At 42.9% G+C, this 23,030-nt stretch overlaps 5 protein-coding genes across 7 annotated transcripts; 2 read left to right on the forward strand and 3 right to left on the reverse strand.

Moving 5' to 3' along the window:
• Nucleotides 1-42: 42 nt before the first annotated feature.
• On the reverse strand, nt 43-10,053 carry LOC128262554 (disks large homolog 5). Of its 2 annotated transcripts, XM_052996879.1 has the most exons (10): nt 9,808-10,050; nt 8,326-8,418; nt 4,068-8,264; nt 3,645-4,010; nt 2,512-2,766; nt 2,225-2,444; nt 1,513-1,751; nt 1,219-1,448; nt 942-1,158; nt 43-797 (listed from the first exon to the last, which is right to left on the reverse strand). In XM_052996879.1, exons 2-10 carry the CDS (start codon nt 8,378-8,380, stop codon nt 691-693), a joined length of 5,886 nt encoding a protein of 1,961 aa, XP_052852839.1. In that variant the 5' UTR covers nt 8,381-8,418; nt 9,808-10,050; the 3' UTR covers nt 43-690. The 2 variants fall into 2 exon arrangements, 1 of the variants encoding a protein (XP_052852839.1); XR_008268350.1 differs by lacking the exons at nt 43-797; nt 942-1,158; nt 1,219-1,448; nt 1,513-1,751; nt 2,225-2,444 and having other exon boundaries at nt 2,629-2,766; nt 3,518-4,010; nt 9,808-10,053.
• Nucleotides 10,054-10,969: 916 nt separating this feature from the next.
• On the forward strand, nt 10,970-13,927 carry LOC128262557 (uncharacterized). The gene is made up of 4 exons (XM_052996883.1): nt 10,970-12,597; nt 13,101-13,205; nt 13,261-13,357; nt 13,484-13,927. Exons 1-4 carry the CDS (start codon nt 11,086-11,088, stop codon nt 13,888-13,890), a joined length of 2,121 nt encoding a protein of 706 aa, XP_052852843.1. The 5' UTR covers nt 10,970-11,085; the 3' UTR covers nt 13,891-13,927.
• A 131-nt stretch (nt 13,928-14,058) lies between these two features.
• LOC128262568 (uncharacterized) lies at nt 14,059-14,681 on the forward strand. The gene is made up of 2 exons (XM_052996901.1): nt 14,059-14,496; nt 14,557-14,681. Coding segments are annotated over exons 1-2 (351 nt in total). The 5' UTR covers nt 14,059-14,146; the 3' UTR covers nt 14,558-14,681.
• A 4,783-nt stretch (nt 14,682-19,464) lies between these two features.
• LOC128262563 (integrator complex subunit 6 homolog) lies at nt 19,465-20,732 on the reverse strand. 2 transcript variants are annotated; one of them, XM_052996890.1, is made up of 3 exons: nt 20,640-20,732; nt 20,112-20,204; nt 19,465-20,024 (listed from the first exon to the last, which is right to left on the reverse strand). In XM_052996890.1, the coding sequence occupies exons 2-3, from the start codon at nt 20,201-20,203 to the stop codon at nt 19,613-19,615; spliced, it is 504 nt and encodes a 167-aa protein (XP_052852850.1). In that variant the 5' UTR covers nt 20,204; nt 20,640-20,732; the 3' UTR covers nt 19,465-19,612. The 2 variants fall into 2 exon arrangements, with proteins under 2 accessions (XP_052852850.1, XP_052852849.1); XM_052996889.1 differs by having other exon boundaries at nt 19,469-20,204.
• Nucleotides 20,733-21,920: 1,188 nt separating this feature from the next.
• On the reverse strand, nt 21,921-22,907 carry LOC128262562 (tyrosine-protein phosphatase non-receptor type 23). The gene is made up of 2 exons (XM_052996888.1): nt 22,709-22,907; nt 21,921-22,651 (listed from the first exon to the last, which is right to left on the reverse strand). Exon 2 carries the CDS (start codon nt 22,566-22,568, stop codon nt 21,951-21,953), a length of 618 nt encoding a protein of 205 aa, XP_052852848.1. The 5' UTR covers nt 22,569-22,651; nt 22,709-22,907; the 3' UTR covers nt 21,921-21,950.
• Between the last annotated feature and the right edge of the window lie 123 nt (nt 22,908-23,030).

A 23,030-nucleotide genomic window follows, 5' to 3' on the forward strand; every position in this document is an offset into this window, starting at 1 on the left:
ACTCAATTAAATAAAACTTCTAGTGTTGCTTAAAAAGCCGTGTTTTTATTTTCTGTATCGGCCAAAGGCACTTGCCAAAATAAGTAATGATGTAAGTAAGGCTCGATTTAGAAGCAGTTCTCAAAGAAAATTGGATTAATTGAAACTATTTAATATACACAGTTGAACAGTTTTAGGGTTTACAGTCAAACTCCCTATTGCCACCGAGTTTATCGAATCGTTAAGGTAAATAAAATAGAATATATGTGTTTTTACTTACAAATACATAATAATAGATTGCATTCAAACAGACTTTCGGCTTAGAATGTCGCCTAAGGAGGAAATCAGTGTTCCAGACGGTATATATAAATAAGATATATAAATTTGTGGAAGCATTCCTCTTTTCTGGTGATCAACGCGTTAGCTTGACAGAAGCGCGAGCAGAGACTAAATCTACAGACATAAATTAGGTGACAGAGACGAGACGAGAAACAGGTAGAAATACCGCGCCCTAAATGCAAAACTACAATTGCGTTGCAAGTCGACGCCCATTGAATACTCTGCGTTGAACGAAACGAATACGAATACGAACTCGATACTATTGATGCGCGTTGAAGAAAAATACTAAGCGTGAGTGTCGCGTTGTGTGCTAATAACTTAAACTGCACTAGGAAGATCCCAAGTGGAGGGTGTCCTGTCGATACGATCGGCTCAGGCGGCACTCGACACGGGCACCCAAAGCAGCTTGTCCTGCTCCTTGTCGACGGCGTCCTTGATTTGGGTGCACATGTGCTTGATGCTAACGCCGGGGATGACGGCTGTAAGAGGGAGTAGTACATTAATTATGGTAAAATAACCGAGGTTACACAGAAATCTCAACGAAAGATATTTCTGTGTAACCACCACATTAACCGATTGAATGAAGGAATAAAGTTTTAGCTCGGTTCAAAAAGAAAACCCACCTGATATGTATTGCTTGTAGTCGGTCTCCAGCTTCATGGCCCGCTCGTACATCTCCTTGGCCGCCTTGGCCGAGATTTTGTCGGTGCCAAAGTCGCGAATGTCGCGGATCTGCTTTGCAGACTTGAAGCGCAGCAGCAGGACAATAGGATAGATCTGTAAACGCTGCAGACGTTCCACGGCCGAGATCGAAACGTCCAAAATGCAGTGACGTCGATCCTGCAAAAAGATTCTTTATTATTTAAGCGCTCTTACTAGTAAAGTAGCTAAGCTACTTACGTTCTTGCAGGCATTGCTAATGGCCTCCACGGTGGTGCACTCGAACTTGTTGCCCCGCCGTCGGTAGTCCACAAAGATGTTCTCCTTCAGACCCTCCTCCATGGCCTCCTGCGAGCAGTCCATGGCCGTCACCTCGCACAGCTTGAAGAGGTTGGAGAAGTCGATGGTCAGGCGGTCCATAAGGCACTCGGACAGCGGGCCAATGATCAGTACGGGCCGACGAATGGGCGCTGCAACGGAACGAGGAGGGCTTTAGCTTATTTGTTTTCAAGTAAACAAGCAATGGTCACTTACAATCTAACAGCTCCACACGCTGGTAGCTAAGGGCGCCGCCATCATCGTTCAGCAGGCCTAAGTCTGGAAAGAAGCTGAGCTGCGTATTGCTGAAGCTGGCAATCTCCGTGGAGTCGCGGGACGAGCTGCGCTGGTTCTTCTTGCGACGAAAAAACGATCTCCTGGCCGAAGTGCTGCCGCGTCTGGCGGTTCCAGTATCACAGTCCACCACTTCCCCCGAACGCAGTTCCTCTTCGACCCTGTGGGGATAAAAAACAATAGTCTCATTGTTCAAGAACTTCAATATATGCATTACCATATACAAACACAAACGAGTTGAAATATCCCAAGCGAAAAATTATTAATATATAAGTAGTTATAAAATAAAGAGTGGCTGCAACTTTTTCAAACAAGTAACAAAAATTAAAAAAGAAAAAAAATCCATAAAATTCGGATCTTTGCACATGATGTACCCCTCTTGCATGATTTTGACTTGTTGGCATTTTTAAAATATTATATATGACTTTTTAAATACGTTTTCAAGTAATTTGTTTGTAAAATACTAAACTCATAGCTTATAAGTTACGTAAAGTAAAGACAATTGCGTTACATTTCGTATATCGAATCCAGATTTTCTCTTAATTTTTAATTTTAAATGTCGTATTTGCTCTAAATAATGATGGCTATCAATAAATGGTTAACCAATAAATCAGTATTCAATGATTGTACGTACTTCATTTGACTGGGTATGATGCCGCATTCCTTTCGGTGGCCCATGGCATCCAGCTTCCAGGCTCGCCACAGGCCAAAGGTGCCATTGAAAACCGTGTTGTCCACGTAGAGCACCTCGTCCTTTACAAAACGCAAGTCGTCCTCGTTCAACTCACCGATGCGATCAAACCCCACGCGAATGTAAAAGGAGTCGCCAGGCTCATCCTTGATTTGTTTTAGAGCTGCATGAACGGGAGATAGTTTCATTATAAATAACAAAAAAAAAAACAAAATATTTTAGCTACTCACTGTGCAGTTTATTCTGCACCAGCATGGTGACCGTGTCCGTCAGCTTGGAGATCTCATTGGCCGCCTGTTCGGCGGTGACGCCGCTCAGGTCCACTCCATTGTACTCCAGTATCTGATCGCCCTTGCGTATCCCTGCATGATCCGAGGGCGATCCGGGCGCCACGTCGTGCACGTAGATGCCCACTTTGTTGCCCCCGAAGAGCTTAATGCCCAGGTTCTTCGACTTGTCCATGTGCAAGGTCACATACCTCAGAGCTGGAGTAAAAATGTTAGCTCATATAAAATGGAAATTACGTTAATAGGAGGGCCTTGTTAGTAGGGACTAAGCTTTGGAGTATTCTCCATCGGTTTTTTTATATCTGATATCAACAAAAAGGAACTAAATAACACAACACCGACCTGTTTTCAAACTTCCTATTAAATTTTAAAACACCTTTTTTGACCAAAAAAATATAATTTTAATAAAAAAGACCTTTAGCATAGTTAAATTTGCAACTTTGCAATTTTCAGCTAAATTTATAAGCTTTAGGGGAAAGCAGAGTTATCTTTTGAAAAAATTTCCAATTTTGGCGATAGAAACAGTAAAACGTTTTTTTTTTGTCTTACAAACCAATTGTACATTATAGTATGACATTTAAAGAATAATTTGATAAATATTCATGGGGAAATATACAAAAATATGGCAATAGCAACAATTACACTAAAGCATCTCGGAAAAAAATTGAATTGAATTATAAAAATGTTCGAAATATCACTTTTTATGAACACATTAAAGAAAAATGGGTGTTTGGTTCAAACACTACGGCGAAAGGAGGTAACTTATGTACAGAAATCATGTTAAAAATTTTAAAATTATCGGTGCAGTAGTTTTTAAGTGACAAGGTGTGAGAAAAACGCTTTCACTTTAAAATTTAAAATTATGCACCCAATTATATCCAGTACATTTTAAAACCCTATTTTCGCTCTAAGTCTTGGTGTTTTCTGTAACAGCCCTGACGATAAGTACCTTATACAGCCGGAAACGCTTCCTGCTGCATGACTAGCTTCTCTCCTTGGAGGGGAAGAAATGTGGGAGCAAGCTACTACCCCGGGAGTGTGTGGTTAGTGGTGGGTGGAGTGCTGTGACTACGTACTCTCGGCCGGAACGGATGCGGGCGGCGGCGGCAGGGCGGGCTTGGGCTCCTCGTCGTAGACCGTCGACGTGGCCGAGGCGGTCGTCGTGGTGGTGGTGGCCGCCGACGAGGGCATGTCCTGGCTGCTGCTGATGTCCGACTGGTTCTCCAGGCTGTCGGTGAAGCTCTGGTCCTTGATCGACTGGTGCGACAGTGGGGCCCTCGATCCGGAGCGCGTTGAGGGCGCCTGCGGCTGCAGCGGCAGCGGGAAGAGCGAGTTGCGAGCCGGGGGACGCGGTGAGTTGCGCGGCGTTGGCGAGCCCGAATGGTTGACGGGAGATTCTGGTTCCAGATTGTGCGCTCCATCGTACTCCATTGAAGGGAACTCTGCAACGGGGATTGGGTAAGATCTTTTGTGTATAGTTTAGAAACGGGTTCACTTACTCTCCGGATTATACTGCACCAGCATGGTGAAGGAGTCGCCGCAATGGCGCAGCACATTGGCCGCAATCTCCTGCGTGGCCGCACGCATATTGATGCCACATACTTCCAAGAGTTGATCGCCCACCTGGAGACCGGCACGCATCGCTATGCTTTTGTCCGCGACGGTGGCCACAAAGATGCCGCCGCCGTTGTTGTTGCACTGTATGGTGATACCGAGCGACTTGTCGCGCTTATCGATGGTGACTCTTCTAAGGTCTCCGGGGCAGAGAAAATCCGCGGGCACATTGGAGTTGCGTTTGCCACTGCCGCCGCCGCCGTGGCTGAGCACTTCCACATGGACCTGCGGCATGGGCGAACCGCGTCCACTACCTCCTCCTCCATTTCCGCCTCCGCCGCCTCCTCCTCCCACTCCCACTCCCACTGCCGATCCAGTGCCATTTCCACCCGCCATATTGGCACCATAGCTGTTGTGGATGCTGGAGCTCATCAGGGAAATGGGTGCGCGATCGGAGGACGAGGCCGACATGGATCCTCCGGAAGCCGGCGCCGCACTCGTCACATAATGATGGTCGATGCTGCCCGAGCTGTTCTTCACCATGCTGCTGCTCTTGCTGGCCACACTGGGATTGGAGGGGATGCGCAGCCGCTGGTTGTCCTTCTTGCGCGGAAAGGTTCCGCCCTCGTAGATGACGCCGCCCACGCCCGCGGCGCCTCCGCCGGCCACCGCCATGTAGGGATACGGCCCGTGACCGTAGTCCAGGTAGGGAGCATGCGGATGTGGAGCATGCGGGTGGGGCAGCGGATTGGTCTGCCCATGATGGTGCGCATGCGGATGCGGATGGTGCGGATGGTAGTCCAGGTCGGTGGGTATGCCAACGCTGTCGTGCGGCACCACTGCCGCCGGTTGCAGTTGTTGCAGCTGCTGCTGCAGTGGCGGTGGCGAGGGCAGGGTCAGTGGACTGGATCTCCGGTTGTTGTTCCTCACCCCGGGCCCAAAGGTGGGGAAGAGCTGCGTGTGCCGGTTGCCCGGATGGTGGTTGGACGGCAGGAAGCCGCCGTATCCGCCGTGAATGCCAGAGCCAATGCTCTCACTATCGCTTGGGTACTTGGGCACATGCCGCACCGCCTGCGGCACATGGCGCTTGGCGTACACGCCGTACTCGCTGATGGCCGGACTCTTGGCCGACAGTATGGACTCGATGGAGTTCTGCGACTTCAGCGACACCACGTCCGGCGGTTGGCCACCACCACCACCACCACCCAAGGGCAGCGGGTGACTGCCCCGCGGCGGATTTAACGGCATGAACACGGCATTGGGATTGGATACGGATCCGGATCCGGAGCTGTTCTTGGGCAGCGGTGGCGGGTGGAAGACATCGTAGACCTGCTGTTTGCGCACTGGAAACTCGCCGGCTGCCGGACCCGTCACCCCACCCACCATTGAACCCGATCCCATGGCGCCGAAGCCCGCCGATGTGGTCGAGGCATTCATCACCTGCTGCTGGGCCTGCTGACCACTGGTCTTGGGCTGGTAGAAGTCGCCGCTGGGCGTGATGTTCAGCGACAGGCGATGGTTGCTGTGCGGCCTGGATCCGTAGCGCTCCTGCGAGGGCATCTTCACCCGGGCATTGGCGCCCATCAGGGGGGCGGCTCGCTGCATGGGCTTCTGGTCTCTGATCTCCTCCGGAGGCGTGACGATTCCGCCGTACAGCGAGTACCGCGGATGGCTGGGATAGCCGGCCATGGGCATGCCCACCGAGGAGGAGGCGGCGGGGGGAAACAGGGCCGAGACGCCCGAGCTCACCGGATTTGAGTTGCGGTTGGGATGCGCCTTGATGGCACTCCCATTGGCCCCACGAATGTGGGCCAGCGGCTTGGACATCTGCGGCGGCAGCGGCGGCGGCAGCTGCTCCTGCATCAGCACCGGCGGCTGCTTCTCCGGCACGCCCACCTCACCCACCAGCTCGTCGTCCTTGTCCACGTTGATGGGACCGGCCGTGAAGAGCGACATGAGGGCGTGCTTCTTCTCGTTGCCGCGCATGGTGCCCGTGGGATTGTCGTGCGAGATGTTTGTGCGCGGCCAGGTGCCCATGCTCTTGGAGGCCTCCTTCTCCTTTTTGGTGCGCTTCTTGCGGTTGAACAGGTTCTCTTTGCTCTTCTCCGAGCTGTTCTCGCTCAGCACCGAGTCCAGGGCCGCGATGGCGTCGTCGTGCTCCTGCTCCAGATTGTCCTCCGGAGTGCCCGGTTTGCTGAACTTCAGCTTGCGGAAGAAGAACTCGGCGAACCGGGACGGATGTTTGGTGGCGCTACTGGCTCCACTTCCACCACCTCCACCACCGCCGCCGCCACCACTCGTCACATGCTGCATGGAGTCAATGGAGTCCGTTTGCGCCGACGAGGTAGTCATGCCCGGTGGCAGCTGATCCTGCACGTACTTGAGGGCGAACAGGTTGAGTCCATCGCTGCGCGGATCGTTGAGCAGCTGCATCACCTCCTCGATGGACTGCACCGAGTCCATCGACTTGTTGTTGATGCTCAGCACTCGGTCGCCGACGTCCAGCTCCGGTTCGTAGAAGGCCAACGAGTTCTGCTCGATCTTGGCAATGAACACGCCCATGTCCAGCTGCAGGCCGTGCGGACAGTCGCGGTCGCGGGTCTTCAGCTGAACGGAATAGGCATGCCGCTTGCTGTGACGCGTGCGGGAAACGAGGAGCAGGGAACGCGGCGCACAGGCGCGAATCTCGTCGAGGACCATGCGCTTGGACAGCGACTGGCAGTCCAGGTTGTTCACCTTGCAGATCACATCGTTGATCTTGAGTTTGCCGCTGGCGGGCGAACTGCTGGTCACGCCGCACACCAGCTTCCGCTTGTTGCTGTCATCCAGGATGATGCCCAGGTCGGAGGTGTGCTCGTAGCCGGACAGCTCCACTTCCAACAGATCCTCACCCTCGTAGCTGCTGAGGCGGAAACTGCGTCGCGATCCGGAGGCATTGCTGTCCAAATTGTGGCGCTCCTGCTGCTCCATTTGCTCCTTCAGCAGGTCGATCTTCTTCTGGGCCTCGTCCTTCTGCTTCTTGATCTTCTCGCTGTCCCGGATGGCCATCAGCGAGTCGGAGATGGCCTTGTCCCGCTCGTGGCGCATCTTGTCGCACAGCGTCTTCACCGAGTCCCGCTCCTGCACGATCTTTTCGCGCTGCGAAATGGCCCAGTCGCGTACGCGTTTCGCCTCCTCGGCATCCTGACTGGAGCGCTCCACCTCGGAGAGGGCCTTCTCGAGGCTCTTGCGTAGCTTCTCCAGCTCCTTGCTGTTCTCCAGCTCCTTGCCGCTGGGAAATTCCTTGGACCACGAGCTCTCGCGAGACTTTAGAAGGTCGCGCTTCTTCAGCTCGGCGTTGGCCAACTGCAGAGCCTTTATCTCGCCCCTGGACAGCTGCTCATCCTTTTTCAGTCGCTCGATCTCCTTGTTGGCCAGCACCAGATCGTCGGACATCTTCTGGTGCTCCTGCAGCACATTGTCCTTCTCGGAGAGCAGCTGATTGAGCTCCTCGGTGAGGGAGACCACATTCTTGGTCTCCTTGGAGAGCAGCACCTTAAGCGTCTGGTTCTCGTCGCCCTGCTCGCGGTAGTAATTGCGATCCTTCTCCAGCTCGATGTACAACTTCTTGTACTTCTCCCGCTCCACGGCGGCCATGTTGCGCTCCTTCTTAAGCTCGGCCAGCTTCTCGCTGCAGCTGCCGTCGCAGCCCTGCGACTTGCCAAAGTAATACGGATTCCCACTGCCGCCGGGCGGCACCTGGCTGTTCCCATTCTGGGCCTGCTGGCTCTGCTGGCTTTGGGTCTCCAGCAGCAGCCGCTTGAGCCGGGCGCTCTCCTCCACTATGTCCGTGAACTTGTTGCGATCGGCCACGTAGTGCTCCTGGTAGAGACTCAGCTCGGTGGCCAGTTCATCGCAGCGCCGCTTTGTGCTCGCATGCTGGTGGCGCAGTGTGTTCAGCTCCACGAGGGCGGACTTGTACTGCGCCTGCAGCAGATCGTACTTTGTGCCGTTTCCGCCGGAAACGCCCGACACGCCCACTCCGCTATTGACGCCCTTCGAGGGCCCGTTGTTGTTGGCCATGTTGGCAGCCGTGGTGCTGCCACTGGAGTTGGACGGCGGACGGAGGGTGTTGTCATAGCCCACATACTCCGAGCTCTCTTCTGAAATTGTAAATATAATGATATAGCGGATGTACTTTGAGTTGAGACCTCCAGAACTCACCCTCCTGACTGCTCGTGCTGGTCAGCGAAAGATCTCCCGATGCCATCTTCGCCATCACAGCATCTTTAGGTGATACTCAACATGAAGATTAAGCTGGGGAAGTGAATATATAGTATACAGAATTAATTTAGTTATATTCGCTTAAAATACATTGAACTAGAATTAATAAAACTGAAGTTTGTAAAACTAATTAAATGGATCCCTCCTGTTATTGGCTTAAAATGTTTGCCAGTCTTGCAAATATAATCAAAAACTAATTAAATTCGAGCAAGATAACAACTTAGATTTATTTAGTGTCAATAGGAGTTACCAACGGGAATAAATAATATTTAACATTTAATCGCAATGATGACTTGTACCTTTTGATCATCGTGATAGTGCAAACGTGAGCGTAACAAAAACTCTAATCCCACTATGCTTATTGTTGAAAGAAAACCAACTGACTGCATTTATTATCTCCGTCTTAACAGATACAGCTGTGTTCGAAACTTTAGGACTAAATAAATTATTATAAATTAATTTAGTTATGCAAGAAAATAACATGAAACAATTAAAAATATATCAGTATTTATTAATTTAGAAGTACTACAAATATTTTGTACACTTATAATAAATTTAAACTGATCTTCCCAAATCATTATGAAAGTGTACTAAATTTTATAAAATACAGATAAAGTATTTCCTTAATTGCCTATTATTCATTCATTGCCTTGGATATGTTATTGTTTCCATTTTATAAAAGTTTATCATTTTTTTTACCACTGCTGTATACATGTTAGGCATGAGAGTAAGTAGAAAAACCGAAACATTGGAAAAACGAAACTTTCACAATTTTTGTGAAACCGCGATTTTCACAATTGTACGACCGAAATTTAAATACAACCGCAGAGTGGGAGGGAAAGTGGGTGGGCGGGGATTGAGTACTGGGTTTTTGAAGCTTTTTCGAGCGGCTAATGCTTGCGAAAACGAAGTGTGTGGCAATTAAGCACTCGAGTTAGAGCATCGGGACTAAGCCAAAGAATTAATTGAAGCAGCCGAGCAGAAAGCGTAAATTAATAGCAACATGTATGCACACACGCACACCACTCACCGACACACAAACTCATACACACACACACACTCACAGGCATGCGGGCAAAACAAGTTGGCCGAATGGAAGAAAGAGAAGAAAAGCTGGCAAACGCACAAAGGTGGAAAGCAAAGCGAATTATATAAACGCTTTTCGGAGTGGAGTTTCGTTTCGGAGGCACTTATCATGGCCAGCAAAACACGCTTATTGGGCCAAAAACATTGCTCATATTCCGTATATTCCTTTGGTCGAAAGTCTTTCACGCACACGCACACACACACACTTGCATGCAAACGCAACAGCTGAATGGTCGAGCGAAAGAGAGGGGGCGAGCTCCACCCCAATTCCAGATCCGCGGGAAAGAGAGGGAGAGATGCAACAGGCGGACAAAAAACGGGATAGCCGACTTTTACCGTTTTCGCTCGCGCAACAACAACAGCAGCGCATCCGTGAATTCCGGAAGTTCCCTTGAAAAACGCGGCGAAAGGTACAACTCCAAGGCAAACGGCCAATTTTCCAAGGACAAACAGTCCAAAACGATGACGAATGGGCGACGAAAAAACGCCACCGAAAAACGAACGAAAAACAAAAAAAAAAAACAACACAACTTCACGTCACTTTTCCTATAGTGCTGTCACAACATCGATGTCACTATCGATACTACCAATTGCTGGCCTATGCTATGGGCCGGCACTATCGATTATTTTAAGTTTGTCACGATAGTACTGACAACAATAAGGGTATTCTTCATATGTATATGACATACACTTTTAGTTAACACTACTTTAAATTATAGAGTTCATTTGAATATGATAATATTCAATATTTCTAAGAATACCTATGGATCTTGGAATTTTGTGATGTTTTTTTTCGCGAATATTTTAAGCTTTACTAAAAGAATGTATCTTTTCACTTACAAGAATGTCGTTAATAAAGCTTGTAATAATGATGCGATAGTACCGATAAGCAGGTATTAATTCTTTGACATCTCTACTTTTCACAGTGTTACCAAATACACCAAATGTAGAAAAATGCTCTAAAATATACCATCTAAGCGGCAACAAGTTTTTGGGCTGACTGAGTTTTTTACCGGGTTTTAAGGTTGCTGTAAGTGCTAATTTATATTAGAAATATTTTGGCTAATGGAAAGATTGTGATTTGGAAAGCTAACTCAGTTCTTTCTTTAGTATGCAATTAATAAATGTTGGGATTATTTTTAAACAAACAAATAATTAAGGCACTTCATTGTTGATATATTTTTATATATTTAAAACCCAAAAGTAAGTAAGCTGCAGAATATTTTTTCTCCGTGGGCAAAATTTTTAGATAACAATTAAAAATTACTATAATTTTTTTTTATTAATTTTAATTTAATATTTTGCAGATAGAAACAAATTTTTGTATTACGATTTTAATAATTTTTCAAATTTTCAATTGGTCATGCTTTATGATGCATGAATTATGATTTCCGATTGATCTAAAATTGTGGCAATAAGTGTACATATTTTGGGATATACCCCAGCACCATATAGCATATTTTGTAGAATACCATTTCGTTTTAGGCGTTTTCAATCAAACATGATCACACTGTACAACATTTAATTCAAACGTTTTGTTGTTTCTTGTTCTTTTTAGTTTTACACATTTTGCACCGTGCTAATTTCGCACGTGTTACTGCACACCTGGTTGAAATGGCCAAGCCAAAACAATCCAAATCGCTAGGCGTTAATTCTAAAACCCAAGATCGGAGCGGGACATCTTCGAAGACAAATGCCCAATTGCGCCCAAAAAGAGGTCCCAAGATCGATAAAGATGTGGTCGAAAAGGTGGATATATCGTCAGTTGCAAGCCCTTTGCATGTATCGAAATCGCAACTCAGCATATCCACAATTAGCATGAGTTCAGATTCGGAGTATGCCCCATCTGCCACGGGAAGTGGTAGGATTACTCCAGTCTCTCTTCAAACTTCTTTGCGACGAAGACACATCAAGAAGACCACCTCTGCTGGCAGAAGCAGAAGGAACTCAAAGCATTCGGTTAGTTCCGTGTCCAAAAAAAAATCATTTATCGGGAGCGTAAAAAGATTAAGTAGCTTTACGGTGAAGCCACCCAGTATATATAAGATCAAGAAACTCTCGTCAAAGGAGAACGTTCAGGCAATAAAATTCGATACCAGTGCGGCTATAACTAGTTCCACCGAATCTGAGGATAGTGAAGATATAGAGGAAGATCTTTACGTCCAAAGTGAAGGACTGGACTGGACTGACCCAAGCACCAACGTTACATTTAATGGCGAAAGCCAGATAAGTGTATCCCCTGACTTGAACATCAGAAGGCGCTTTGAACTACTCCAAGGCCTCAGGGATATACCCGATTTGGAAGAACTTGGGGCAATAGCGACCCCGGATCTGGAGCAGTGGATTGCGGTAAAGGAGGAGGACCCTTTGGACGCGGGAAGGTTCAGGAGTCCCTTGGCTCGCCACTCCACCAGCACTCTAAACTCTCCACTGACCGAGCCCGAAAACGAAGGTATCACCGAGGCAGCTTGGCCGCCCAATTTCGAACCCGATGCCATAAGTCTGTCCTTGATCTCGACTTCAGAACTGGAATATGATGACGGCAGCTATTGGGAGCCGCAAAGAAGTCCCAAGCTTAGTCTTGGACCAACATTTATATCTGATTCATTTGGGACTTACGAAAAATCTCAGCCGAATTCGCTGGTTACTTTAACCATCTACGAAGATGTCGAAAACTATCTGGCAGGTCTTATTGAAAAAGTCGTGGAGGGATTCGGAAATGCAGATGCAAATGTGCGGACAGAAAGTCTGGACAAAGGTAAGCTCTTGGATCGGCTTGTCGAGGAAGTCGACGATAACTACTGGGAGCGGTACGAGAACGAGTATCTAACCAAACGTCTCACCGAACACCACCTGCGCCGCTCCAAGTATTCGCTGATCACGCCGAGCACGAATGCCTCCCATAACGAGGCCAATCGACGGCGCCATCTGAGCGCCCTGTACGAACTAGATCACTGGCTACAACGGGAACGGGAGGCCGAGGATATCCACATGGCGGAGAGGGATCGTCTGCTCGCGGAGTTGGAGCAGAAGCAATCGGAGGACGAGGCTCAGGTCGAGGAGCTGGAGGAACTTATCAGAAGAAACATTCTGCGGCGCGCTCAGCCCTCGGATCGCCTTAAATTCGTAAGTTGCAGTAATTCAATATAAACAAAAAACATTAAAATAATATATTATTGACTAGCATCACTAGAATAGTCGATCAAGCCATGTCCGTCTGTCCGTCCGTCCGTTTCTACGAAAATTAGTCTCCCATTTTTAAAGCTATCTGCATGACACTTTCCTAAAAGTAGTCTTTATGTTGCAGGTGTATCTAAATCTAAACAACCCACACAGTAACAATTGAAAAAAATACAAATTTTAACTTTGCTGATTTAAATGTAATGTATGTTCTTCAAGCTATTTTTTTATATTCAAATCGGACGACTTTATCTTTATCTCCCATTGAAACCATAATTTTTTTGTAATTTTTTGAGTAATGGCAAAATATTTCGGTATTACGGTTTTAGTTGCAAGGGTACATAAGCTTCGGCTTGCCGAAATATATTTCCTTTCTTGTTTTCAGTTACACTATACTGTATTAATTGATTCAAATTATCGAAACCTAATTGAATTATTTGAATTCATAGATAGCTGAGAATACCCTTCGACAAATGAGAAAAAAACGCGATGAGATGTCCGAAGTACGTCTCGTTCTGATCATAAAACAGCACAACAATTCACTTATTGAACAGGTGAGAGAAGTTCAGAAATAAAGTACATTGTAAAGCTATACGTCTCAATCCATAGAAACTCAATGAATTGGAAACCATTTCTGAAGAAGTAACTATGGATACGTATCTATCCACCGAAACCGATGTTCACCAGTTAGCCCACGTTCTAGATAGTAAGTATAGTCGTGATATCTCACCAAATTTTATTAATATACTTACAGACAATATACAATGCTTGTGAATTCTTTTAATAATTTTGAGTTTGACTTAAATTTAATCGTTTTCCTATTTCCATATAGCTAGGAACGCAGAACTCCATCGAATGCATGACAAGATTAAAAACAAAGTTCATAGCATTTCACATTTAAGATGTCGACGAAAGTTGCTGAGTCGCAAGTTTCTGGAGGTCAAGAAGGAGCTGCGAAATAAGCAAACTCAACAGCTTGCCTTGCGCGATAAATTATTTACTAGGAACATAATACACAACAAACTTCTCGCCAAAATCAAAGAAGTTCGATTTAAGGCTGGCATAATGTGCTATCCCAAGTTGCTAGACGATTTTGATCAAACAGAGAAATTTATACTGGAGAAGCAGGATCGGGTCAAGGAACTTAAGGCGCAACACGACATTCTGCTTAGGAGAATCGACATAGTTGAGTCAAAGATTCAATTATCCAAGTTAAGTGTTAGCGTACTGACCGATTAATAGCTGAATTAATTTCACACAGATAACATGGCTAGATATATACTTGTCAATAAATTTAAGAACAATAGCACAAACTATATCTTATACCTTATTTTCTTTAAAAAATGTAAATATTTTGATTAGAAGAACAGCTTTTAGTAAATCAGTAAATCCCGAAAATTGATTTGAATTGCCAAGCGATTTTTGTCAAAATTTCCAAAGAATAAAACCCCATTATTTGGCCAGATCAAAATTGTATGTTAGCTTTTGTGGCCCAATGGCGTTCTTGCTCCTCCGAGTGGCCCTGGTGGCCGGAGCGGTTTATGGCACCCATGAGCTGGGAATATGGGAGAGTTCTCGGCACACGCAAGAGCTGTTCGAAGGCGCCAAACGGGAGGTGAGTCCCATCACCGCGGTCCTGATGAACCGATTTTGCTGCTGGCGCTGCGAGAAGTGCGACCCGGATGTGGAGGTCAAGCCCTGGCGGGAGTCCATGGTGGATGCCTGGAACGAGTCGGTGAAGAAGACCTTTAACGCCCTGGGCGTTCAAGTGCCCAAATACTTCAAACGCTTTTCGCAAGATATGCAGCAGGGATTCGACGACCTGGTGAACAACAGTGGAGACTGGTACATATGCGAAACATAAATCGATATGGCAATACTTAAACTAATTTGGTATATATTTAGATTTAAAGGTATTAGACAAATTCTTATCGGGGAAAACACAATATATTTGGAACAGAAAAAAATTGTCAATAAAATATGGACTTTTCAATAATTTTTAATAAAACATTTTATCAAATTTTCTCAATACTCGTTTTTGCTGATTTTATTATTGCATGCTTTGTACTTCTTGGCCAATAGAATGACTCCTACAATACCAAATGATTTTAAAAATAGCAATGAGTCACTGCAAGAAATATTAATATAACAATAAAAACCCCATTGGAAGATAAATCATTGTCATTCTAAAACTTAAGGGTTTAAGGACAAACAAACAGCCAAAATAAACATAAAAAGGACAAGAATAACAAAGACGACAATGCCTATTATTTCGATATCATGGTAATTATTCATGTTGTCATAATTATGCTGCGATTAAGTACTGTAGTAAGTGTTTGAGGTTGATTTCGTTTGATCAAAATATCTCAAAAAACCGCGAGATGAAATCACAATTTGAAACTGTCATCTTATTTTCCCCATGCCAACGAGTAGAATACGTAAAATTTCGGTGTTTTTGCCAACCATGATGCCGCCAGACAACATTTTTAGGTTTATTTATTATTTAATAATTTAACCAGATACAACTAAATATGACGAGTAAGAATGGTCCACTTGAAGCATAATGGGTTTTGGTGGCGGAATTGAACTGGTATTCATTCGTGTTGTTATTGCTGTTTCGGTAATCACTGCTGGAGTGGGATCCGCCGTAGTAGTAGGAGGAATGACTAGATCCTGATCGGCCCGAATTGTAGTCTGGGTGACTCTCGTGATAGTTGGTGTCAGCTCCGCTCTGCGAATGCGACGATTTGGAGGGGCTTTTGAACCAGCTGCCGAAATGGAAAAAACCGTGACCTTTGCCTTTCCTGCTTTTGGATCTTCCCTTAGCATGCACATCATCGGTGATTAGGGCCAACATAAGGAGCATCACCACCATTAGCTTTAAACTGGGCCTCATCAGGTAAAAGGACATTCTGAAATGAGTTATAGTTTTTTAGATAGGTATTTTCATATAAAATATATGGGGAAATCAGAAATACATATGAACATGCTACCATTTTTATAGGATCTTCCGACTGCCCCAAAATATTATTGAAACTGGACTGCTTAGTATATTCTTCAACACCCTGCAGCAGCACTTTATTTATATTCAAAAGGTCATCAACATGCCGAATAAGACTCAAAAAAAAAAAAAAAAAACGCCGGTGCCCTTCGTGATAGGAACGATTTCTAGTTCTCTAGATGGACGGATATCGCAAACGATTGTACTTGTATTTTTTTTCAAAACCCCGTTTCTATAGGCAATATCAGCAACTATTTAGTAAAACATTGTTTTAAACTTCTTACTGATGGTTAATAATCATGTTCAAAATAATACACTATTGTTTAATTAAGAAACATAAAAACAACAACCTGTTGACCGTATAAACTTATACTACTATATTAAGACTTAATGATGTACGAAATGTTTTAACGGAGTTAATGTTTTTAATAATCTATTAAAGCTGAGATTACACAACGTTAACTAACAATTAATTTAAGTTGAATTTTTGAATGTCTGCTTTATATGTAATAAAAATTATATGTATGTATATTTAATACTCACTTTTATTCTAGTGAAATCCGGTTACTGCGGCTGTGTTTTGCTAATGTTTGTGGAACAACAAATTGAGGACCGAAATCGATCGCCTTTTGGTTTTTTTCTGGAGCAGCGTCTGCTGAAACGTAGCTCTTTGAGCACACTGAATCAAATTTTAATCTCAAATTTGACTTTAGTGTGCTATCCATTGCCGCATTAGCATTTAGCTAATGCTACTCCGACATGTGAGTGGCACGATCAGCTGATCTGGGTTTGTTTACTTTTGAATTGTCGCAAATTAAAACGAAATTATTTAAATATCATGAATATAAGCGAGTTTACGGATATCTTTAATCCCCAACAGGACATCCAAATTGCGACCGATGCATTTGCCAAATTGGACGACAAGGATGGGAAACGAGCAGGATTTGCTGCGCAAGCTATTCATTTCAGTAATTTTTACGCAAAATAGATTTTATATTCAAAAGAAACAAAAATTGCGCCATCCTTGCATAAAACCCCAACTACTATAGTGGTGGCACTAACGAAATATCGTTAAAAATCAATATTTTGCGGTATTTTTTCTAAAAATGTTCGGGGCGAATGATTTTTAATCACATTTATTTATCGCATTTATTTTAAATGCGGCATTTAGCCTTAGGCTTAATGCGTTTTAATGCGCCAATGGAATCAGGCTATTACTCTAGCTAGAAGTCTAGCCAGGCCTTATTACAACTGAGAGGACCAATGAGTCGAGAGATAGGCCTAAATTATAAAATAAAACAAAAAAGAAAAAAAAAAATAAATAATCTTTAAAACATCTAAATTTCGATTTTTATGCCTATAGGTGAATTATTAAACCATTAATATGTCTAAAAGAATTTAAAAAAACAAATTAAACAAGAAAAGAAGCTAATATAACAAAAATTAAATATTTTTTTATTTTTTTTCTCTTTTTTTTTTTAATATTTTGAATGTTTTTATGGGAGCTTTATGATATAATCTTCCGAATTTTATTAAATTTAAATCTTAAATGGGGTCGGAAATGACTTCTTCACTGAGTTGCAAACTTCTGATTGAAATTGTAATGCACTCTGAAAGGGTATAACAAGATGAGAGTTCTTAGAAATATTTTGGGGCCTGCAAGTGACGCAGTTCCAAAAAGTATAGAATTGATAACATTTGACTTCCCGCACAGTCTTTGGTATCACTGATTACATTAAAACATTTTTGAATAAACACTATGAGTCAGAATGATTTCTTACAATTAGTTTTATAGAAATGTGTGATCAGTCCAATTAAGTTTAATTATACGTTAAAAACCACGTTTTTAGGGGCATAAACACAATTTGATTTTTTTAAATTGATTTTTGAGTGCAAATTTTTTTAATTGTATAAAGATTTTTTTTTGCGACACCGAAAACAAATTAAAAATATTTAAATACTTGAAATTTAGAACTTTTTTATTTTTAAGTTCTGTGGTATAGCAAAGAATACGAAAGTCAGATGTTTGGCGAAACGATGTAGTACATATATGTACATATGTAACTGGAAAATATTTTTTTTTGCTGTGAAATACTCTCAATATAACAGAACGATTAATATATAAACTTAAGATTTAAATAATTTCAAATTGTTTAGCCGGTAAAAAAAACGTTTATTTCTAAGTAAACCGAAAAAGCTTTCGGATCCTGGCCCAACCAGGACTAATCTGAAAAAAATTCTTAGGTTTATGTATTGATATTTTAATCAAGTTAAATTACAATTTTCATACTAAAAATGTTTCAATTGAACAAAAGTTTAAAGCACAAGCATAAAAGGGCGGAGATGAAAGGAGGCTTTGGTGGCGGTATTAACGGCGTTGTTATTGCGGTTCCAGTTTTTGGTTTACAGGTATAGCTAGGTCTGGCTTCATATGCTGGACGGGATCGTCTCTGCTCTGGCATGTAATGTTAGTGGTTCTTCTGCCATTTCCAGTACATCCGTAATTTTTATAACCAAGTTGAAAATGTGGCTTGGCATGCACATCTTCGATGATTAGGGCCATCATTAGAAGCATTACCATCATCAGGCATCAACTAGGCACTCTCAGGCTTAAGGACATTCTGAAATATTATGTTCATATTATGCTTAAGTTAATCGGAGTAAATTCGAGTAAATTATATTATTATATTATATTGTGCACTAAAAATTAAATGTCATTTTCGTCCTAATAAATTAATTTAATTAATTAATAACTTAATGATTAACTTACTTTTATTTCTATTTGATCCGCTGGCTGCTGCTTTTACCCGGATTTCGGTTGTGTTTTGTTAAAGTATCTCGAACAACTAAAATGGGGTTCTAAAATCCGGTCGCCTTTTAAGTTTTTGGGTGGAAGAGTCGGGCAGCGATCGCGAGCGAAACTCAAATCAAAGCGAATTGGTCAGTACACTGAACCAAATCCATCATACATTTCCATGTTGTTGTATATTGTAGTTTGTTTTTTGTCAACAAAAATGCATTTTAAATACGAATTTAAGAGAAAGAAACTAAAAAACTTATGACAATAAGAATCGATACACTCAGAAAAAAAAAACCGCGTGAAACAAAGACCAAAATTCGTACTTCATAACACATTAGCTTTTTTATAAAGCATTTTTTTAAACTAAAACCTCTTAAATCATAAAGTAAGAAAATTCGAACAACACCGCTAGGTTCTAAAGTTCATCCCGTATTTTAAGTTAAATTGTTTTAAAACCATTTTTTCATAAAAGAAGAACAATATATGTTGAGTAAGAAAGTTATGAAGTCTGCGAATTGGCAAAACCTGACCCGTCAACCAAAATCATAAGTTTTAAGAAAAAGTTTTTTTTTTACTTATATAAAAGAAAGCTCTTATTTAAAATTGAATTGACCAAAATATTTCAAAAATACTACTACTTTTTTTTTTTTAAATAATTGAATGAATTTGAGCATAAGTTTGAAAAAGAAGATCAAACAGTATAATCTTAATTCGAAGAAAAATAAAAACACGATTTCGGTATACGTTTTTTTTCTGATTTATTAATCAAGAAGTCTAGCCAGACGTTACTACAAGAGTATTTCAAATATTTTGAAAGTGCTACAATGGCGGATGAAGATGGAACTGATTTTTTCGATTTTTTTTTAAAGTATTAGTGCATGGCAAAAAACAAAAAACTAGCGCTTTGTTAAGAACAGCTTACATTAAGTGCTAAATAAATTTAAAAAGTCCAAACATTTTTCAGTTTAATAGAAAATATAAATAGAAAAAAGATACATAAAAAATACTATTTTAATTATTCGGAATTCAATTAGAACTTAAATAGATTAACCAGTTTAAGAAATAGTTATTTGGTTAATAACAACACGGCTTGAGGGCTTACGACAAGAGACAGCATTTTATTGTTTTGGGTTTTAAATTGTTCTTAACAATTTGTACGTTTACAATAATTGCCAGCACAAATATAGAAGGGTGGATATGTGGGCGAAGGGTCCGTGGGAGAAATACTGTGCTTTGGTGGCTGCATTGGTGGAGTATTTGTACGTGTAGTTATAGGGGTCGTGGTAACCAGTGCTGGAGCGGGATCCTCCGTTGTAGTAGGTGGAATAACTGGGCCTGGCCTTTTCCGCTGGACGGGACTGTATCCTATCTGGTTTGTCTACCGAACTGTAGGCCGGCGGACCCACTGGCTTGTAAGCGGCACTGTAGGCCGGCGGACTCTCGTGGATGTTGGTGTGAGCTCCGCCCACAGGATTTGAAACGGAGTAAGCCGGCGGAGGTCCTTTGGGCGCACTGCTTCCGCCCCCGAAGCTGAAACTGTACGACGGGGGCGAATTGTAGTGCGAGGAACTTGAATATGATGGCAATGAAAAGCTGCTGGAAGACGAACTGGATCCTGAACTGGAACTGGATTTTGAGCTACTGCTACTTCGGCTGCTGCTACCGGACTTCGCCATGGAATGTGTGGCTATGGCCAAAAGGATAACCATCACCGTCAGGATGCCGTTAGGCTGCCGCTGGTAAGAGGACATTCTGAAATAAGACCAACAACCAATTACTTACATTGGATTGAAAATTAAGTACAATGCTCAGAATAAAAATAATGAGTTCACTTGAAGATGGGATGTAAGGTCAAAGAAGTCACTATATTGCCACGACTATTAACCATTTTCAAAAATCATATTCCTTTCAAACCATTAAGTCGAAAGCGCCACCTGTTGTGCAAAACAAACAAGAAGGCAAATTTGACTGCTTGCAATAACTGGTTATGTTTGATTTTCATTTATTAATAACTTAAGAAATAATTGTTCGATTTGTGTCGATAAATATGTACCGAATAACTATAACATATATTTGGTCTCTACTAGAACTTTCGTAATTAAAATATAATTCCTAATTAAGGTACTCGAATTTGTAACCATAAATTTGTAATTCTTGCAGAATACCTTTTAAGGGGTTTATGCTAACCTTAAAAGCCGCTGTAGGATGTAAGTGACAATTCAATGAATTGTTGTTCCTCCGCTGCGAGCTCACAATCGACTGACAAAGGATATCTTGCGAAAGCCCACCGAAAACAACCCTCGTTTTAAGCAAAGAATGTTGTGTATCTGTTATAGGTGCTGTGCAAGACGTTTCAACAAATATTTGTATACTGTATACTATACATACTATGTTTATCCTATGAATTTCAAGAATTCTCGAATTCGTTATATTAAAGTAGCCTCTGCTTATGCGTTACAGACGAATTCATAATACGAGGTAGAGGTATAAAAATTAATCCGGTGATGAATCGAAAATTTTATATTAAAACCTAAAAATTAACAGTACATTAATTGTTGTTGTTATTGGGTGTAGGCATTAGCTTTTTAATGGCAATCCAATTTTTCAGTCCCACTTATGTGTAGAGATATGCTGGCAGTACGAATAAGCCAAGTTAAGAAACACATTACTTTATTCATTTCATAAAGGGAATGCGCATAACCACAGCAACATTAGCAACACTACGACCCAGCCATTTAGATATTTGATATTCCTTTATCTCTGCTAACAATATTTGTTTACCCGCCACACGTAAAAGGGTATATGATATTCGCTGAAAAGAATGTAACAGTAGCCATGTGCATATGAAAGACGATATCTCAGCATTTGGGAGATTCTAGTTACGCATACCCATACGCAGTTTATTTTATAATTTGGCCATGCGCACTCTAATGCCCTATAGAGAAATATATCTATTGACACAACAAGATTTCCAAATCAATTTCAAAACTTGTTGAAGAAAAGAAAGGAAACATCAAGCATCGGCAAAAACTTAATCTTCTGAACAAATTTCGATTTTCGGTTGAGTTTTAACGTTGTTCGATTTTAATAAATTTAGTTCTGAAAAAATATTTTAAGCTTTTTTTTTTCCGTGAACTTCAGAACTCAAAATCTACTGAACCGATCCTTTTGAAAATTCGAACATAAATTAGCAGGTAATCACAAAATTTGTTGGCACCATCAGTAAAATAAGAGCCACACTTTAAAAGGTCAATAACATCACTGTAAAACAATTAATTAAACAATTAAAACATATGATCCTACTAAAATCCGTATATTTTGTTTTTTTCCAAGACTGATAAACAGCCTTAATACATACTGTTAAATATTTAATACTCAATAACAATTAATGGGCTGTCTAAATATTAAGTCGATATCATTCGCTATTTAAGGCAGTCCTAATCAAAGTATATTACAAAATTATATAATATGTGTTCTGCGTCCTCCTTTATTTCGATTTTAATTTAGCATGCGTGGTTTTTTGTTCGGTGGATTTGCTCCTGAAGGTCCAGGGGCGTTAATCGCCGAAGAACTTGGCTTAAATGGCGTCGGGGGTCTTCTACTGGCTGCCATCGGAGTTGAGAAAGCCACGCCTGCCGGATTGCCACTGGGTCGAGCACCAGGAGTAGAGGCCACTACGGCCGAGGTGGAACTTATGACCGGAAGAGTCGAAATAGGACGACTCGGACGAGATTGGGAACGTGCAGCGGTACGACCCGCAGGTGCCATGACCAAGACTGCGGCAGCAGGTGCCACAGGATTAGGGGCCAGTCCAATCCACGGGTTCGGTCGGGTTTGGGCTTGTGGTTGGACTTGGGCTTGTGGTTGGGGCTGGGCTTGTGGTTGGGGCTGGGCTTGTGGTTGGGGCTGGGCTTGCGGTTGGGGTTGTGGTTGGGGCTCAGTGCCCTTGCCCTTCAGCTCGGCGGTCATGCCCACTTGACAGTGGCGCAAGGTGGGCAGCATTAGGCCCCGGGTCAGACTGGGCGAGGGCAGGGATGCCTGGGCGGGAAGCAGGTTCTTCAGCGACTGCTGGCGGGGACGCCTCATCAGCTCGTCGGTGCGCTCCAGGTCCGCCATCTCCAGATCCTCGACACTAACGTTGGAGCGATTGGCCAGCTTGGCGAAGCGTTGCGCCTCAACCAGTTTGTCCCTGGCCAAAGCTAAACCAGTCACTCACAAAGTGTTCATTTTTTTTGTTTAGTATATTTTCAACTCACTGTAAGCCAGATCTAGAATAACACCACGAGCTTGCGGCTCCACCTCCAAGCGAAGATCCTTTACCAGGCTGTCCACAAACTCAAGATCCGACCGGATGTCCAAGTCGCGTTCGGTCACCTTGTAATTCGGTTTTTTTGTCCATGTTTAGGAAAATATTTGTCAACGATTTTCTGCTTTAATCGGTTGACAACTTAATTGAAATGTCAAAATTTTCAGAGTTGTTTTCTTGTAGTCTGGCGGAAACTCTGGTCTTTTATCTTTTTTAAGTGTTGAAAAGTGCGTTTGTAATTTATTTGTATTTATCCTTACTTTGTTATTAAG

This window comes from Drosophila gunungcola, unplaced genomic scaffold, assembly GCF_025200985.1.
Source record: "Drosophila gunungcola strain Sukarami unplaced genomic scaffold, Dgunungcola_SK_2 000001F, whole genome shotgun sequence".
NCBI lineage: Eukaryota > Metazoa > Arthropoda > Insecta > Diptera > Drosophilidae > Drosophila > Drosophila gunungcola.

Bases quoted from the DNA above. Each gene is read 5' to 3' on its own strand.
- LOC128262554 (XM_052996879.1), bottom strand. From the start codon at position 8,380: ATGGCGAAGATGGCATCGGGAGATCTTTCGCTGACCAGCACGAGCAGT. The intron at 4,011-4,067 runs GTAAGTGAACCC...TCCCCGTTGCAG, and splicing joins GGTGCAGTATAATCCGGAGA to AGTTCCCTTCAATGGAGTAC. The intron at 1,449-1,512 runs GTAAGTGACCAT...GTTCCGTTGCAG, and splicing joins GCGTGTGGAGCTGTTAGATT to CGCCCATTCGTCGGCCCGTA.
- LOC128262563 (XM_052996889.1), bottom strand. From the start codon at position 20,203: ATGTCCTCTTACCAGCGGCAGCCTAACGGCATCCTGACGGTGATGGTT.
- LOC128262562 (XM_052996888.1), bottom strand. From the start codon at position 22,568: ATGGCGGACCTGGAGCGCACCGACGAGCTGATGAGGCGTCCCCGCCAG.
- LOC128262557 (XM_052996883.1), top strand. From the start codon at position 11,086: ATGGCCAAGCCAAAACAATCCAAATCGCTAGGCGTTAATTCTAAAACC. The intron at 12,598-13,100 runs GTAAGTTGCAGT...TTGAATTCATAG, and splicing joins CCTCGGATCGCCTTAAATTC to ATAGCTGAGAATACCCTTCG. The intron at 13,206-13,260 runs GTGAGAGAAGTT...CTCAATCCATAG, and splicing joins ACAATTCACTTATTGAACAG to AAACTCAATGAATTGGAAAC.
- LOC128262568 (XM_052996901.1), top strand. From the start codon at position 14,147: ATGGCGTTCTTGCTCCTCCGAGTGGCCCTGGTGGCCGGAGCGGTTTAT.